Source organism: Lissotriton vulgaris, chromosome 3_1 (assembly GCF_964263255.1).
Source record: "Lissotriton vulgaris chromosome 3_1, aLisVul1.2, whole genome shotgun sequence".
NCBI classification, from domain to species: domain Eukaryota; kingdom Metazoa; phylum Chordata; class Amphibia; order Caudata; family Salamandridae; genus Lissotriton; species Lissotriton vulgaris.
In genome coordinates this window covers 1774751502-1774765346 of record NC_141689.1, presented here as the reverse complement: position 1 = coordinate 1774765346, position 13845 = coordinate 1774751502, and the positions used below count along the sequence as shown (strand labels likewise).

General features: G+C 42.7%; 1 protein-coding gene across 15 annotated transcripts in view; it reads left to right on the top strand.

The window, feature by feature from the left end:
- The window catches only part of BLTP1 (bridge-like lipid transfer protein family member 1), a 1831302-nt gene that overhangs the window by 621146 nt on the left and 1196311 nt on the right, over nucleotides 1–13845 (top strand). For all 15 annotated transcript variants that reach the window (XM_086962202.1, XM_086962209.1, XM_086962198.1 and 12 more), the window contains 2 exons: nucleotides 8078–8289; nucleotides 9180–9331. In XM_086962202.1, coding sequence (XP_086818328.1) covers nucleotides 8078–8289; nucleotides 9180–9331 — 364 coding nt within the window. The remainder of the gene's footprint in view (nucleotides 1–8077; nucleotides 8290–9179; nucleotides 9332–13845) is intronic.

Below are 13845 nucleotides of genomic sequence, written 5' to 3'. Positions count from 1 at the left end.
TTCTACTCTTTATTGGTTCCGAACTGGACACCATCTCTCTCATTGCCTCCCCAGCGACTTCGGGATATTCAGACTGATTCCTATGTTACTGGAGGGAGTGTGGCTTTAATACTCCTTTTGGGTATTGTCGCCTCTTCCATGTCGATTGTTCCTCACACTTGGTGGCACATGTAAGTACGTCAGTAGTGTCTCCTATTATGTGGTGATTCAGGCAGGAGCTTGGATTTGAGTCACAGATGTTGGCACCACGTGTTTTGCAGGTGAGTTTAAAAAACAAATCTGGCTCAATCTGGCTCCTGGAGGACATTTAAGAGGTGACGAATCTGCAGATACATACAGTACCTACCAGAATTATTGTTATGAAAGGTAAGTAACTTTTCCTCTCAAGCTGCAAGCTTTTTTCTAAATATGGCTTCAATATTATTTTAACTATTTTCTTTTACTCTGAAGTATTCAAAAAGTGTATTTCAGTAAAGTATATTCTTCCTGTTCCTCTATTTTCATTGACGGGCCTTTCTTATAGTGACTTCTGGTTACAATATCAGTAACTTGAAACCTTTATTTGTCTTCATGGTTTGCTTTGTTAGTCTGGTGCAGTCAAATATTTTGTTAATTCTTCATTATGTGTGCGTTAAGTCCAACAGGAGGTAGGTTTATATGCTCACAGGTAGCACTTAAACAGGCAGTGGGTCATCTTGTCTCAGTTTCATTAAAGGTAGAATTGGTATTGTGTTCTTGGCGTCAGGTAATGTCCTGCTTGTTTAGCAGTCTTTTACAATCAATGAATAATCGTGCTTTAATTATGTACTTCTCTTTATTGGTCTTAGTTGACACTGGTACCATAGGATTGAGTAGTGAGTGAGAGCCTAGAACACTCGCAGACTAATAGTGATATGACACGTGTGTGTTTTTTAGGAATGTGGGGCTTGCACGTTGCAGTGAATACCCACTTCATGTGATACTTTAAGACATGGTCAAGCTAGGGCACATTATAGGGGTGAAGTCTGTGCGTCTGAGTCACGGAATCTTTGTGTTTTAATTATGAAATGTATTCACGTATAAGTTTGTAAATTTGTTCAAATTCACAAAAACTTTCCCAAGTAATCCTTGGAATCTGCATCTAACATAGATTTTCATGGTTCTAACTTGTATAACCATTTATACTTTGAGAATTGCGCAAGTGTATGTCTACACATGTGGAAGAGGAACACAAATATAGGTTTGCAATTTGTAAGTCCCCCATTGATCTCGAATGGAATCTCTGTGAGAGAGCCTGCAGTACCAAGAGAAAATCATTCTATTACCATTTCTGAGACTGGGGAACTGGATTCTGTCCTAGTAAATGCTGCTGTTTGCACTCCTAAATTGCACTTAGGTGCCGACGTATCTTTGTAACTTAGGTCCTTTATTTTATTATTAAATCTTTTATTGAAAGGTCATAGCACATACATAAAAAGCATTTGTCCATATAGCCCCCATCGCTCATTGTGTAGCAGGACCCAAAGCTGCAAACGAGTTCTTAAAGGGAGTCTATTGTTAAATAAGAGTTATAGACATACTTAGCCCATCAATTCAAGTTTTGTTGGTAATTACGAGATATGGATTAGAACTCCACCTTAAGCTCGTTCCATAGATGTAGTACGCCAGTCAAAATCTGGCAGATTTTATTTGTGGAAGAATGTTGGAATAGCCTAAGGCGATCAGTGTTCAGACATTGATTTGTGCATGATTACCAATTCTATAGATGAAAGCTCATGATAGTGTCAGGATAATTTACCTGGTAATTGCAGGGGTGGTATCGTATCACAAGGACCTGTTAATCAGACCTTTGTTGGGAATTGCATCTTGAAATGAAAATGGTATTAAAGGTTTTTGCTCTTGACATTGAGCATGTTCAGAGAGGTTGACTTCACCCTGACTGGAGTTGTGATTGCTGCTTGAGTAAGCCCCCCCTCCCCAACGAGTAACCTAATTTCCTACATATATCATACAGATTTTGTTCCTAATTCGAAATGTAAGTTCATCATGTAGAAATCGGTACATAAATAACAGCAATAACACCTATCATCTGGCAATTTATTTTTGGAGGCATTGTATTAAGGGAAATTAATCTAGGATCAATACCTATTTAGCTGCAATACTTTAAAGGCAAAGGTGACTTTCTGGCTCCCTGGATAACAAGGGTCGTGAAGCAGCCATTTTCCCCCTTGATCAGCTGATGCTAGAAACAGTCCTTATGACCGTGGGAAATACTGTGCTTGAACGAAATAGGGAGAAAATGTGTTTGCCTTACATGGTCTTTCTAACGAGACTACCAGTGGCTTCTATGACTTTTGAGGAATTATCAAGAGGATATGCCTCAGACAGTTCATCATAACAGCGGGCGTTTTAAATTGCATTAACTGGATAATAGGATATTCTGCAGTACACCATGGAGCTAGCTAGGATTTTTGGTTTATACCAAGTATAGTTTTTCCCTGTGAGTGATCCTCCCCATTACATGGTCATGGTTATCCTTAGGAATACATCTGTTGCAGATACAGTGTAAATGATACTATGTTAGCAACAAACAAACAATTTTTAGCCGTGGTTTCAGAAAAACAGTGCAGACATTTACACATTAGCATCTTGATATCTACATTCACGGTTAAAATACCAATACTGCTCCTGTCAGAGAGAAACATTTTTGACTTCTAAGTGGGTAGTGTGATTAATATCATAGCCGCTAATGCATACGTAAGACACAGTCTGGGTGTGAAAGAAAATATATATGTTTGGTGTGTTCCTGTAAGGTGCTAACACAACAAGAAGATATCCAAAAAGTTTTCTGCATTTGAGGAATCCAAGAATATGGGAATAAAATGCACTGCCTATCATTTGTCAGGAAAATAAGATGCTGTTGATTGTACACACTGTCTAAACATGTTTCGTTTACCAGCAGCATGATGTTATAAATGTATACCCCCCTGCAGTGGTTCTTTTGAATTGACAAATATACAAAATATATTTTTATGAGTGAGTTAAAATTGCAGATGGAATAGACCTTTATGATATTTCTTTTAGGCATAGAAAAGGCCAGCCACTTTAAGTATACTGTGAGAAAGTGCCATCTCTCTTGCATTGGTATGCCCCCACTTTTTGCTAAATTGCTGATGTGCTTTGACTGAGTGTGCCCTGGGCTCCTGCCAACCAGATGCCCAGGACCTGTGTTCCTTCCCTAAAACTGTGTTAAAATAAAACCCAATTGTCACCTCTGCCCCCCCTGTCAGCCCCTAGTAAATGGTACCCTAGGTACCCAGGGCCTGGTGACCAGAGGAGACCGCTAAGGGCTGCAGCACTTATTGTGCCACCCTTAGGGGCCCTGTACCCTGGCACCCACACACTGCCTTGGCAGGCTGATGGTCTAAGTACAGAACCAAACAAAGTGTTGACATGGCATACATCAGCGACCCCTCTAGTTGGGTGCCCTATGCCAGTGGTGTGGGCACAGGGGCATGAGCCCTGTACCCCTACAGTACCCAGGGCCATTCCTGGGCACTGTAAGTTCAGTGATGCCATTAAGAGTATGTAGTGCTGGGAGGTTGACATTACAAACTCCACAACACCATAATGGCTACACTGAAGACTGACAAGTTTGATATCAAACTTTCCAGCACATTAAACCCACACTGATGCCAGCGTGGGATTTAATGTAAAAAGCACGACAGAGGGCATCTTAGAAATGCCCCTGAAACCTAACCTACAATCCACGTCTTGTCTAAGAGGTTGCCTAGGATGCCACACAGCAGACATGTTACTGGACCCCTGGATGGAGAGCCCTCGCTCTCTTGGGCCTGCAACAATGCACATCCTGGGACGAGGTGCCAAGCCTCCTCCCCAAGGATGGGCAGGGGAAGCTTCAAAGGCATTCCGCCTTTGTGAGCTACTCCAGACCATTTGCTCTACTCAGCAACTTGCCCCCACCAGTTCTGACCCCCACTCGGGCGGGAAGACTGGTGGGAAATCCTACATCAGGAAGGGGGAGGGGGGTGCCAGTCTGTGCCAACTCCACCCCTCAGGTGGGAGAGGCGAGGTGAAGCACGACTCCGGGCACCAGCCATCTTGAAGATGGGGAGCTCTGCCCAATCACAGCTAGGCTCCTGCACCCCTCCCACAGAAGAGGAGCAGACTAGGGGGTGTACCCACCCCAGGACAGGGACCCATTGGTCCCTGTCCTACCTGTAACGCCCCTAAATTTAGTATTTAGTGGCACCCTGAACCTTCCTCCCTCAGAACCCGATTACAACAATAAGAAGATAAAGAAACAAGAAGACCTGCCGCGCAGCTGCTAACAAAAGGATGACGCCCACTGACTTGTCCCCAGAACCCTACAGGCCTGTTGATCCTTGAACCTGCTCCTGTGAAACCCCGGCATCTCCTGCGGACAGCAACCTCGACAACCCCGGAGGACTGCCTGCCTTGAACCTTCCAAAAGACTGGGACTCCCATGAGCAGTGGTTCTGCTCCAACAGCAATACCCCTGGTGCCTGCCCGGAACCGCGAATCCATCCCACTATGCACCTGCCAAGCCCGGCCTGTGCCTGAATGACCCAAGACCACGAGGACGCCCCCCCAGCAACTGGGACCGGAAGTCCAGTGCCCAAAGACCCTCCTCGACGAACCAGACGAAGCCTGCAGCCTCAGAACCAGGGACCCCTCCAACAGTGACCAGTCGAGGGTAAGATTTCCCGACACCAAAAGACACCAATGCACCCGGCACCATGCGGCCCCCTGCACCCTCCTTCGGGGTACCTACCTCTTCTCCAAGATCCCAACTTACCTCTCGAAGTGGTGTTCACACCTGATGAATCTCCGTCCTCGAGCCTGCAGCCTTTGTTCACTTTTTAACTTTCCCATTGGATAACATGGAGCGCCCAACGGCTCAAAAGCACCCTGCACCCCGCCGCCCGAGTGCCACTGGAAGTGCAACCACTACCCTACTCTACTTCCCCACTTGCCCTGAGTAAGTGACCAGGAGCTCAGCTCCCATATCTGCCTGGCCTGCTTGCTTGCAGCCACCAACCGAAGGACCCCTACTCTCCTTTTGATTGCATTGGGCCTACTCTCTCTGCACCCGGCTGCCCCTGTGCCGCTGAGGGTGTAACTGCTTTACCTTTTCGACCCTGGGAGACCCCTGAGTCAATGCCCAGAACCTTAACTCCACCAGTCGAGAACTTACCTAAAAGCCGATAACTCTTTCCTTCCATAGGCTAACATTGAATGTTTTTCACTGAAATTTCATCTAAGTGTTGAGTTTTGAAACTTTAAAATAGTCATCTAAAATCAGCCGAATAAGGAGAATTACTCACCTGTGATCAGAACAGAAGCCAGTACTGTACCTTTTAGCCCAATACTGAACCACAAAGGTAATCTTAACTGTAATTACCAGTTACCTGCATTTTCTTCCATAGGAAACCATTGACTGTTTTTCTGTGAAATTTCTTCTACGTGTCGATTTTTGCAAACTACAAATATTCTTTAAAAATCGTACCAAATACTGAAATGTAATTACTTGCCTGACTTAGGTAGAGGTCCCAGTGCTGAACCTAGGAGTCCAGTACTGGATTACAAAAGTAACGAGAACCTACTTTACCTGTGACTTGAATTTCCTTCCATAGGATAACATTGCTAGTTTTTCTCTGAAACGTTTTTAAGTGTCAACTTTGAAAATACATTTATATTCTTAAAAAATTATAATTGTAACTAAAAAGCTTTTATGTAACTGTTTACAGCTTAGGTCCCGGGACTGAATCCAGGATCCAGTCCGGTGGTTAGAAAAGTAATCCTTAAAGTATTCAACTGCATTTATGTAGAAAAACCCACTGAGCTCAATGTTAAATTGTGTTTAGAATTGTGTTGCCTCTTGCAACCACTGTAGCTATTGCACTTATAAAGTCTATTACCTTTCTGCAAAGTAATTACCTAAAGTCACTCATATTGAGAAAAGTATATTTTGACACCTGTTGGTTCTAAAATAAAACGATATATTTTGATATAAAAACAATTGGCCTAGAGTTCAGTTCTTGAGTGGGTGAAACCTTTTGCTGACTGAGTGGGTACAACGAATGCTTTACACGGTCCTCTGATACTGCCTTACTGCTCGACCAAGCTACCACTTTAGAGAGTAAGGTCATATCTGACTTTAACCTCTGTCAGACCTCTGGAGACTGGGGACTCTATACACACTGTACCTTACTTTGGTCCAGTATATATAGAGCCACTTTCTTACATATACTGCTTGATGTTACATTGCCAGAAGCTAAACATTCCAGATATTGTAGGAGCTTCTATATGTTCTACACATATACAACTTTCCTTCGTGTATGGCCATAATATAAACATTAGATTTTTTTCTTTCTTTTTCTCAATAAGTATTAGAGACCCACTTAGCCTATCAATGCAAGTGTCTTTGTAATTACAAATTATGCATTAGAACAGCACCTTAAATTATTTCCATAGATATAGTATGGCGGTGAAAATCTGGCAAATTTTAGCTGTGGAAGATTGTTGGAGTAGCCTGTGGATATCAGGGCTCAGACATTGATTTCTGCAGAAATACCAATTCTAGAGCTGAAAGCTAATAATAGTTGCAGGAAAATCTACCCATTAATTGCAGTGGTGTTATTATCATATCATGATGAACTGTTAGTCAGACCTTATTTGGGTATGACATTGTTCAATGGAAATGGTATTATGTTATTCTGCTTTTGACATTGGGCATATTCAGAGGGGCTTGTCGGCTGTAAGGTGACCAGCACCTATGATCTTAGGATATTAGCCAACTGTTCTTATCTTCCTTTCACAGACTGTGTTCCACACTGTTTTCCATTAAGTTTTTTTGTGATTGTTTTACATGGTAAAGGGGGCAACCAAAGACAGCGCTTTTTTTTGTTTAAATCTTTTTATTGACATTAATATATTTTTTACAGTACAACAATAGTTAAATGACTACAAATACCAGGTAAGGATATGTCTGTAAAACATATGTTGCGGTTGTAGCAGCTATGGCGGGAGTGCTCTGTGTCGGATATCGTGTAGTAAGGTTATCAACAACATCAGAACACTTAAGAAGAAGTGTAAGCGAATGTATGGCCAATGCGCTACTTATTGTGATGTTATACTATTCGTGATGTAGAGTAGTATTGAACTGTGGGTAGAGGGTACAACATAATGAGGACAAAATAACTTGACTAAGGAAAAGGGGTAACCGCCCGTGACCCAAGGCCCTGAAGTGTAGCAATGGCGTAATAACTGCTTGTAGAGCTTGTGAAGGTACTGTGATTTGCTGGGGCATGTGGTGATTTATGAGGCAGCCCCCATTATGGCGTCACATTAGCGGGAGTGGAGTGCCATCTTGGTGCTGCTGCTGCTGCTACCTCTGCCTCTTCCTGTGTGACTGCAGTGGGTGTAGCTGACTTCTGCAATTCAATCACTATAGCCTCCCAATCTGCAGCGAGAGGGAACATGTGAAGTCCCAATAAGTCCTCCCTCTGCAGAGCCATGCCCTCTGCCTTAGCCCAATTGAACATAGAGCGGAGCTAGGCCAACGCATGGGTTGTCGCCGGAGCTTTCCATTTTTTGGTGATCAGGTGTTTTGCCGTGATTAAGCCCTGGTCTAAGAATCGTTTGGTAGCCTTTTTTTTTTGTTGCTTCTCTTGAACAGATGCAATATATATACCTCCCATTGAAAGGGAACTACACGCCTGCTGCAGCGGGACAAGATGGCCACCACTTTGATCCAGTATTGCCCCAGGGCAGTGCCAGAGCATATGTAGGAGGTCTGCTTTGGGCCTGACTACTGTCTTTTTCTCTTTCTTTCCGAGCTGAAAGGATTGAAACCTCCAGAATGATTTTCTCTTTTGTGCTGTGCATCACCCACTCATGTTCCTTCCATAGCTTTATATCTGTGTTTATAGAGCATAGAGTTGTACATTATATCTCCATATTTCATAATGTAAATGTTCTACTCATAAATAGCTTTCCTTTGTGTATGGTCATATAAATAATGTTAGATGTTTCTTTTTCTTTTTTTACCTAGGAGGAAGGCAGTCTGGTGCCATGCTGTATAGTGCTTTTGGAGTCATGGGAAAATCAGACACAAATGAGAAAGATGCATTGTTTAAGTCCAACATTTCTTCAGATTCTCCCACTGGCAGTGGTTATAGCACAGATGTGTCTGATGATAACATTCCTGGTGATGGAGTAAGTGCTTCTTCAGACATACACGGAAACTCAGTTACTGATGAGCAGGTAAATAGCACGAAAATACTTAATAAACCTAGCTGCACTTAGCAATTTTTCCTTCGTGCACCTCTACATTTGAATGATTTATTTTGGTTTGAGTAATTATGTTTTATCAGTTGTCATAATACCCTGATTTAATATTTTTTAGATCAAAATGTACCTTTATTTGAAACAAAAGTATAAGTATTACAGTCAAAGAATGGGCAAAATAGTTCTTGGAGATGGACCAACAAGCTAATAGATTTGGGGTGTATCCTCGCATGCAATAATCCACCCTGAAAGCAGACTTTTTTCATTGAAAACTCTGAGATTTTGTATTTGAAAGTTTGTAAGTGGCAAAACATATACTTTATAAAACTAGCACAATCTTAAAGGCATTAATACATTTAAAGCATTAGTAATCCGGTTGGTTAAGCCACACAAGTTGTGAGACAACATATTTAGGTTGCAAGAAGCAAAAGAGCATTAACAATTGCCATCCTAGCTACTTGTAATTGGCCCCATGCAGCTTGTTGAAATTAGAAACTTACCTGCATGATTCCAGAATAAAATGTGATGTTTGCAAAATGTAGGAGTATGTTCTGAACACTCAATATTGAGGTACGCCACAGACAATTGCCTTTGCAGGATTAAAGTCAATTTGTGTAATTGCATCGCCTCAATCAAACGTCTAGACTAGACATTCCTTTTTGGTCGCATACACCTATTTTATACTTTGAACTTCACATTGTGATTCAATGCTCAATTTTACTCACTAAATATATCTCCTTCATGTTTTTTTCCCCAAAAGTTGTCCACAACCTAATTTATATTTCTTCATTGTGCAGGTATTGATGATGTTGTAACAAACTAGGTAAAACGCTGTTTTGTGTTATTTTATATGTGCTTTATCGAAGGATGAAGGCGTTGAATCTGATGATCTGAAGAAGGACCTGCCGCTGGTCCCTCCCCCTCCTGATTCAAGCAGCATGAAACTCACGATCAAGGAGATCTGGTTCAGCTTTGCTGCTCCCACGAATGTGCGCTCTCCTACCCATACCTTTACTAGGTGTGTAGAATCTTTACAAGTTAATAATTCAATCTATTGTAAAAAAATAAATAAAATAATTAAAGATGCTTTTGCACAGTTTTATATATTCCCAATCTGTCACATTCAATCACCAGAAGAGCAAAGAATTTTTTTGTTTCCCTGATATCTCATGGTCATTAATCTGCACGTTTCCAGGATCCTACTTGCATTCTTGATATAAAGTTTCTCACAGCATCACTGGGAGTATCTATGCACATTCTCTCTTGCATACACCTATAAGCTTTTATAGATAAGCCTCATACCTATTTGCTTGTTTCACTGCTAAGAGAAGAGAGAAATGTTCAGCGTTTAGCTTATGGTATAGCTGCCAACCCAGTTGTATATAGCTTCCTACAGTCCTAGCATGTGAACAATAGTAACATTTTATGAATGCAACTGGAAAATATTCCAAGGGTTACTGCTACAATGATTCCCACTTTCTTCACACTCCCAGCATAGTCTTGCTGCAGATCAAGAAAACACAATTTTTTTTCACAAAATATAAAAATAGTGCATTCTACATATGTTTGCAACACAGGTTTGTCTTTTTGTCCCTGGTTGACTTCTCAGGCCACAGTTTCTTTTTTCTGCTCCTTTGGTGTTTTTCTGTAGTTATGCTCTGAGGTGTCACAGGGTGTCTTCCAGCTATGAGAAGAAGCCAGGTTATTAGATTTCATTTTTTTTTTGCTACTCAGAGATGCGTAATATCAGAACTTTTAAATACTGGAGTTTCCAAGAAGGCTTTTTCTCAAAGACACATTCTGAATAGTGTGGAGCATGGGACTCCTGTTCTCCCTCCTACTGCTACCCCGAGTTCTAAAGAACATCAATAATTCTCCAGTACTGTATCCTTCATAGATTCATAAGCTTGAATCTTCTCCGTCATCATGGTGGGAGTTCTACAATAACAGTAATGTAAGTAGAACTAATGCATTAGCATTAAGAAGCACATTGAAGACAATAGGCATCTTTAGCTAGTTCACATTGTCTTAATACATCCACACTTGAACCATAATCAGAGCAAGACTCTGAAGCACTCATCCCCTTCAGAGCCACCATACCTCAGATTTCTTACTGCACGTGGTGTGTTAGGGAGTTTAGTCTGAGCTCTGAATAGTCAAAGTGTTACACAGCTCAACTTTTGACCTGTCAGCTTTCAAGTTGATCTCCAAACCTCCATGAAACATCTGAGGTACAGTTTGGTGGTGGGATTTCCTATTTTCATAATGGTGGAGGGTTAAAAAAAAGGTGTTTTAAACCTTGTAAGTTCTTTGGGAAATCAAGGTTCTTTTATGTTTATTCTGCCTTTAACCGAAGTACAAGCCTAAGGATCGCAAGTACTGCTACAGCTCAGATCTTCTAGGATCGTGAAGCCAGGCTGCTTCCTTTGGCTGCGAGGAGAGTGCAAATTACGACTGGAAAAAAAAACGGCTCCTCCTCATCTCACAAAGACTCTAAGAGGTCTAAATCCCATAGTAAGGAGGGCAGTGTGGAGAGGTCGAGAAGCAAGGAGCCGGCTGGACCTTTTCCCACTCATAGAAGATCTGTTTCCTCCCCTCCATCTGCTCCTGCCACTTCATTCAAGGAGCTGCCAGGAAGAAAATCCTACCAGCGACTGATCGGTCGACAAAGATCACCCCGTCGTCGACCACTGCATTGTCTCCGGTATCCCTTTCTCTGCCTGTGATGACGACAACCTCTACAACATCGATCACCAGGACAACCACTTTATTGTCGTCGAAGACTCAGACGACTGTATTGTCTTTATCGACTAGACTGTCGCCGACGGTACAGGTTGCAGTAGCAGCAGCTCAGTCGATGCCTCCGACTGCGCCCAATGTCCTTTTGTCAATGAGAATTCCATCCAGGGCTATGTCGATGACATCCCTGTCAATGGTAGAGAAAGAAACATTTTATAAATCACAGGCAAGGGCATAGCATCAACCATGCCACGGGACATTTCAGAGGTATCACCTTTACCCCCAGTATGACTGTTGGAGGTGCAGGAATCAGGGGACGAATGTCTTTTTGGTCCAGCATATAGTCCTTCTCAGCTCAATGTAACATGTCAAGAGACTGAGAATAAAGATGCAGACTGGGGGCAGCCTACATATCTGGAGGGCAAATTTTCTTTCAGTGATAGTGGGCATCAACCAGCTCAGGACTATGACACATTCCAAGAGCATTACCCTTAGGAGGAACCAGAGGAGGAACAACATAATTGGCAAGGATATTCTATTGCGATCCCTGTTTCATTGGTCACTGATTTGCGCATGATGATCAATGATTATTACAAGAGGTTTCCTGAGGTCATTGTCCCGACTCAACAACCACATCAAAGACTGGATGTTCCTGAAACTTCCTCTACTCCAAGGAGCTCTGCCAGATTACAAAGTAAAACACCTGTCTTGCCACCCATGTCCATACTGGACACTTAAACTGACAGATGGGGATCAACAGCCTGAGGAAGCAGAAATCCAATTCCATTCTGGGGATCATCCCGAATAGGCCGATTATGTGGCTCTGATGTCATCCTCACCTAATCTTCCTACCCCACCAGACGATATTGGTGGCTTTCATGACATCCTGGAGAGAGCATTCAAATGCTTCGATCTTCCTCTTCCAGCTCAGCAAACCGTGCTTTCTCTACAACTTTAAATGGAGGCCTAACGCACAACAAGATCTATTCCTATTGTTGACTTTATTTGGCAGGAGGGATTAAAATGAAAACACAGTCTTGAGTGGCTGTGGTTATCCCAAAACTTGACAGAAAATATAAGGCTCCGGAGAATCGCCAACTGGCCTTATTGGTCATCCTTGAATTGACTCTGCAATACTGCAGGCGGCCCAGGACGGGCTAAAAATCCATCCTTGCAGTGCTAGGCTCCTCAGGACTTGAAGGGCCGTAGACTGGACAACATTGGCAAGAGATTCTCTACTGTGATTGTGACCTCCATTATAGCCTCCAACTCTCTGGCCATCTTTGGAAGATTTGACCATCCAATATGGTCTGACATGTTCATTGAGTACCTCCCTGAGGATAAGAAAAAATAAACCTGAGAAATCCTGATGGCAGGGGAGAAGGCTTCTTTGGAAATAATTGACTTTGCAATGGACATCTCATCTACGACCTTTTGACAGTTAGCACAGGCAGCAGTTTTTCATCGCCAAGGTGCAATCAAAGATCCTCAACTTGCTTTTTGACAGGGATAACTTGTTTGATAAGCACGTGGATGATGGCTTGCAGTCCATAAAATCGGACACCAAAACTGCTCACACCGGGCACTGTGCAACAGTGGCAATTCTAGTCTTTTAATAGCAGAGGTCCATTTTCTTCCCGAGCACTACAGTTCAAGAGCAGTGTCATTCTACTCTAGGCATCCACTGTGTCAACATCCTTCGGCTGGAGGAAAGACTCAGGATAGTTCCAGGAGACAATGATATAACTCATGCACCTGTCACGTCAGTCCCACTTCAGTTAGGCAATCCCCTTTCCAAATTCTACAATCATTGAAAGCTCGTCTCTTCCGACAGATGGGTGTTAGGCGTAATCCTGCATGGTCACACCCTGGCTTTTCTTCAAAAGCCTCCCAAACTCCCTCCACACAGATCATCGCCATCTGTCTCTTCTAAAAGAGGAAATTCGATCATAGCAGAGGTCCCACTTAATCAGTGCAATACGGGATTTTGTTCCAATTCTTTCGTCATCAGAAAGAAATCAGGAAAATGGAGGCAAGTAATGGATTTGAGGCTCTTTTCAAATTAATTAAGAAACAACCATTCTGGATTTTATCCCTGCAGGGGATTTTGTAACTAGTAGAGACAGGGGACTACATCACCACCCTGGATCTGCTGGGCTCAAATTTCCATATTCCCATAAGCCTAAAGCACAGAAAGGTTCTAAGCTTCAAGGTGGCAGGATGCCGTTACCAATTCATAGTGCTCCTTTTTGGGTTGAGGTCGACTCCCAGAGTCTTTACCAAATGCATGGCTCCCGTGGCGCCAGGTTTTCCCGAACCTGCATGACTGGTTAATAAAGGGCCCCACTTTTCACTTGGCAAAACAGTCGACTCAGGCCTGGCTACATCTTTTCAAATCTCTGGGTCTAAATCTGAACAAAGAAAAAACCTCTCTAAATTCATCCAGATAGGTGTTTCTGGGTGCAACCCTAGATTCAAAAGTGTCAAAACTTTTTCCCACAGAGGACATGATTCTCAGTCTAAAATCACTCATGAAATCCCTATCTGCAAGAGAGTCCACTTCTGTAAGAAAGTGCAAATCCATGTTGGGGATGATGTCATCCTGAATCCCATTGACTCCAAACTGTCGTCTTCGCATGTAGCCACTACTGGAGCAGCTGAACGGTCAGTGGATCAAATGCCAAGGCTCCTTCGAGGGCAAGATTTCAGTTAGTCCACAGATGAAGTCTGCAATGTCTTTGTGGATGAACACCGACAGTATTTCTCAGGGTCTCTCGTTTCTTCCTGTGCTAC